General features: G+C 56.2%; 1 protein-coding gene across 1 annotated transcript in view; it reads left to right on the forward strand.

Annotated features, from left to right (window-relative positions):
• The window catches only part of LOC104498163 (hemicentin-2-like), a gene marked incomplete at both ends in the record, with an annotated part of 39,909 nt that overhangs the window by 18,956 nt on the left and 16,514 nt on the right, over positions 1-4,439 (forward strand). Inside the window, 9 exons of the mRNA XM_010141512.1 lie at positions 386-667; positions 1,127-1,294; positions 1,455-1,568; positions 1,763-1,849; positions 2,334-2,525; positions 2,964-3,137; positions 3,537-3,650; positions 3,925-4,067; positions 4,244-4,394. Coding sequence (XP_010139814.1) covers positions 386-667; positions 1,127-1,294; positions 1,455-1,568; positions 1,763-1,849; positions 2,334-2,525; positions 2,964-3,137; positions 3,537-3,650; positions 3,925-4,067; positions 4,244-4,394 — 1,425 coding nt within the window. The remainder of the gene's footprint in view (positions 1-385; positions 668-1,126; positions 1,295-1,454; positions 1,569-1,762; positions 1,850-2,333; positions 2,526-2,963; positions 3,138-3,536; positions 3,651-3,924; positions 4,068-4,243; positions 4,395-4,439) is intronic.

Below are 4,439 nucleotides of genomic sequence, written 5' to 3' on the forward strand. Positions count from 1 at the left end.
CGCTGGCAGCAGCAGCAAGGAGCATCACCTGGAGGTGCATGGTGAGCTGGGGGGCCCCAGAGACAGAGAGGAGCTGTGGGGGTGGTTGAAGGTGCCATGATCTCTCTCAGTGCAAGGTCCAGCTGGACCAAGAGCTCACAGCCATTGCCTGCTGCCTTGAGTGTTTTGGAAAGGATGCTGCCAGCTGGGCTTTGCTCCTCCTTCTTTCCTCTTGGCTCCAAGCTGGTTGAAGCTGGTTTTCACTCCAGCAGCCCAGCTGCACCCACTCACATTTCCTTCACCCTCCTGCTGCCACCGTCCAGACCAATGCAGTTGTATATCTACTGACACTCGGTCAAGGGAGTTGCTAAGGTGTCACCTCCACCCTGTGTCCCTCTGCCCGCAGCACTGCCGAGAATCCATGGCAGCAGCAAAGCCCTGAGGAAGGTTTCTGTCATCAAGGCTGGCGAGACGGTTTTGGAGTGTGAGGCCACAGGGATGCCACCACCCACGGTGACATGGGTGAAGGATGGACAGCCTGTGGCTGGCGGGGATGGGATCCTGCTTTTGGAGCAAGGGAGGAGGCTATGCATCCCCGAGGCGGAGGTAGCCCACACGGGACGCTACACTTGCCTGGTGGCAAACGCAGTGGGACAGGAGCAGAGGGAGTTTGATGTGACGGTGCATGGTAAGGGTATGGGAAGGGGCTGGTGGCTTCTGCACGCAGAAGGTTTGGGTCAGAAGGGGTGTGCTCCAGGTATAGCTGTAGAACTGGCTCCATCAGGCAGGAGTTTCTTTCCAGGGTCATCAAAGCAGAACCCCTCATGCTTCATAAAGTCGTCTACTTCCCAAAAAGTTGGGGAAAACTCATGGGTCAAGGTACCAAGCACGTGAGCTGGAAAAGGCCTGAGGTGGCTCAGGACGTGTGGCCAGCTTGGTGTCACACGTGTAAGGGTGGGCTTGGGGTGCAGGTAGGTGGCACATACTTGCTGTAAGTCACCTGTCCCATAATGCCTTCAAAGTTGTCAACTTCAGGTGATGCTCGTGGTCAGGAGTGTGGGAACAAGCGGGGTTTACTCTGCGTTGCTCCTCCGCTGCCTCAGCAGCTGCTTTGCAAATGGACGTTTGTCCTTCTCTGCATCCCCAGTTCCTCCTGAGTTCATCCAAGGATCAGGATCGACAACCAACGTCAGCGTGCCTCTGCATGGAGCCCTGACGCTGACCTGCGAGGCCACTGGTGTTCCCTTGCCCACAGTCACCTGGTCCTGGGACGGCTCTCCCATCACCCCCAACGAGCGCACGCAAGTGCTTTCAGGTCAGGGGTGAGGCATGGGTGCTGTGAGAGATGGGAGATTTGGGAACAAATTTTGCCCCAGCGCTGATGGGTGTAAATGCAGTGGAGTTCCAGCTCTGCAGGAACACTGCTGGGATAGGCTGCTGCCTGGATCAGGGCCCTGAGACCTCTCTGCTTCCAGGAGGCTGGGTGCTGAGGCTCATCCATGCACAAGCCCAGGATGGCGGCCACTACTCCTGCCTGGCCAGCAACGTAGCTGGGGAGGCCAGGAGGCATTTCTTTGTGGATGTCTTAGGTAAGGAGGGGTCCTCCATCTGCTGCAGGATTCCTGATGGGATTTCAGAACTTCACCCTTGCAGGGACAGTCATGAGTTCAGACTGGGCATAGTGGAAGCTGCAGTGCCAGAGTCCTTCATGCCTTCGCATGTGAGCTTGGAGGCTCGGCAAAGCTGGCCAGCTGCTGAGGTCCCTAGTGGCTTGTGTTCCCAGTTCCTCCCCACATTGAGAACGCTGGTGAAGAAGAGACCACTGACTTGCCCGAAGGTCACCCTGTCACCTGGTCCTGCCTGGCTGTGGGTGAGCATCACGTGGGGAGCAGAGGCGGCATGAGCAGGTGGGAGATGGGCCTCAGGGACCTGAGCCTCCCTTTGGGGTGTGGAGCAAATGGACAGCACCAGTCAATGATGTGAAAATATCTGAAAACGCCTGAAGAGCTTTTTTTGGATGGTTCCTGGCTCTGTAGTTGGGCTGTCCGAGAAGCGCTGGGCCCATGTGGGGATCTTGTTCCATGACGTAAGCTCCAGTCTTTCCCAAATGGAGCTAAAATTCCTCTAACATGGTTTCTTCTTTAGTGATGGGAATAATCAATCACCTCCTACTCAGGACAGTTTTCTTTCTTCTTGCTGGCTCATCCAGCAGCCTCTACAAACCCGATCCAGATCATGATAACATTGCATTTGGGCTTCCCAGAAAAGCTCTGGCGCAGTGACTCCGGTCAAGCTGTGCTCAGGCACGGAAAAACTTTGCACAAAGGCCAAAACCTGCTTTCCACCCCATGCAGGTAATCCCCAGCCTAAGGTCACCTGGATGAAAGATGGTCACCCTCTGCTTAGCGGAGACACCTTCTCCATCTCCCCTGATGGTTCCGTGCTCCACATCCCCCGAGCCTCCCTGTCTGATGCTGGCCGCTACTCCTGCGTGGCCTCCAGCTCTGTGGGAAATCAAACCAAACACTACTTGCTAGATGTTTTCGGTACGAGATGCCTTTGGACGGAGGCAGAGTCTCAGGTGTGGGCAGGGGACATGGACTTACAGGGATTTTTAGCTGCCTGCTCCAGGGAGGTGGTGAGGATCTCTTAGTCCGATAGGCAGCAGCATATCATAAGGTCCTGGATCTGGCCCAAAGCCCTTGTGAGACCCCTTGGAGGAACATAAAGGGTCCATCTAGTGCAAGATCCATCTCTGTGCTGGATCCATCTCTGATGGTGGCTGGTGGGAAGGGGGGAGCATGTCTTCTGTCCCCTCTGTGTTTTTGGAAGGCAGCGAGACAGGGCAGCGTCTGAAGGTGGGCTGTGCATTTCACATGCTGTGGTCAAGTACAACTCCCTGAACTCGGATCATGCTCTGTGGTGGGGGGATGAAGCCTAAGTGGGCGCTGATGCTGATCTGCCTTGCAAACACATCTCTGCAGCCAGTACCACCGATACTGGAGATGCCCATGATGCCACTGCAGAAGAAGTCACAGTGATCATCAACAACCCCATCTCTCTAGTCTGCGAGGCTCTGACTTACCTATCTCCCAACATCACCTGGCTCAAGGATGAGGTTCCCCTCAAAGCATCTGGAAATATCCACCTACTCCCTGGTACTCTGATTGTGTCCAATGGCTCTGCATGGCTGTGGTGGCCCCTTGCTGCATGCCTGGGGGAGTGGGAGTGGGGCCTTCTCATGGCCTGACTGTGGTTCAGGTCAGTGGGATGGTGAGAAGGCATTGTCCTGCAGGACCTCTGGGGCTCAGGCCATCAGGTTGTTGCTGCTCTTCCGTGTGCTGTGTTGTCTGATAATAGCTAGAGCCTCCTTGGCAGCATCAGTGAGACAGTGCTGGGTTTTATAAGCCTGGAAACTGGGTTCTAGAAGAGCATTAGACACCTTCAAGCCAGGCTTGCAGGTGATCAGCAGGTCCCTTAAGCTGCCTTCTTGTGCTGCATGGGGATAGACAGCTGTGGCTGTGGGCAGTGACCCTCAGGAGACCTCCTTTGCCCAGGTGGCCACGGGCTGCAGATCCTGAATGCCCAGGAAGAGGATGCGGGCACGTACAGCTGCATTGCGGCCAGCGAAGCCGGGGAAGCTTTGAAGAACTACGCTGTGAAGGTCCTGGGTGCGGGAACTCTTCCTGTCCTTCCTAACTCCTGTAGTGATCCCACCACTGTAACCGGGCCAGTGCCCCTTCCCCTCCCTTCACCTCATGCAGCTGGTGCTCAGTCACGCACATAACAGCGCATGGCCCAGAAAGCCTCTGGTCTGCCCTGGGGAGGGCAAAAGGGTCCATCCGGGGGTGTCAGCAGCACCCTGAAATGCTGGCTGTTGCTAATCAGGGCAGATCAGGGATGGCGGGGCTTCTGGGATGAGAAGATGTGTTGTCTCTCCCCTAGTTCCTCCTCGGATTGCCAGAGATGACCCTCTGGGGAAATTTGATGTGAAAGAGGTGAAAACCAGGGTCAACAGCACAGTGACACTGGAGTGTGAGACCTGGGCTGTGCCCGAGCCAACCATCCAGTGGTACAAGGACAAGCAGGTGAGGTCTTAACTGCAACCAGGAAGAAACTGCTGGTTTTGGTGACCCTCCCAGGCTGGAGAGAGGGGGAAGATACCCTTGATATGGCTGGCTGGGCTCTGTCCCACTGCTGGGTGTGTAATCCTCCTCCTGCCCCTATGTTTCTTTTCCGCCTTGGGGCTGGAGTCCCTGTGCAGCTCCTGGAAAGCACTGGCCACCTTCAGATCCTCAGCGAGGGGCAAGTCCTTCAAATCCAACCAGCCAGAGTCTCTGATTCGGGGCACTACACCTGTGTGGCCACCAACGCTGTGGGCGAAGACAACAGGGACTTCATTGTGCATGTCCAAGGTGAGCCCTGGGAAGCCAGCCAGTGCCCAGAGCAGCGGGTGGCTC

The sequence above is a fragment of the Buceros rhinoceros genome, unplaced genomic scaffold (genome assembly GCF_000710305.1).
Source record: "Buceros rhinoceros silvestris isolate BGI_N320 unplaced genomic scaffold, ASM71030v1 scaffold14218, whole genome shotgun sequence".
Classification (NCBI taxonomy): domain Eukaryota; kingdom Metazoa; phylum Chordata; class Aves; order Bucerotiformes; family Bucerotidae; genus Buceros; species Buceros rhinoceros.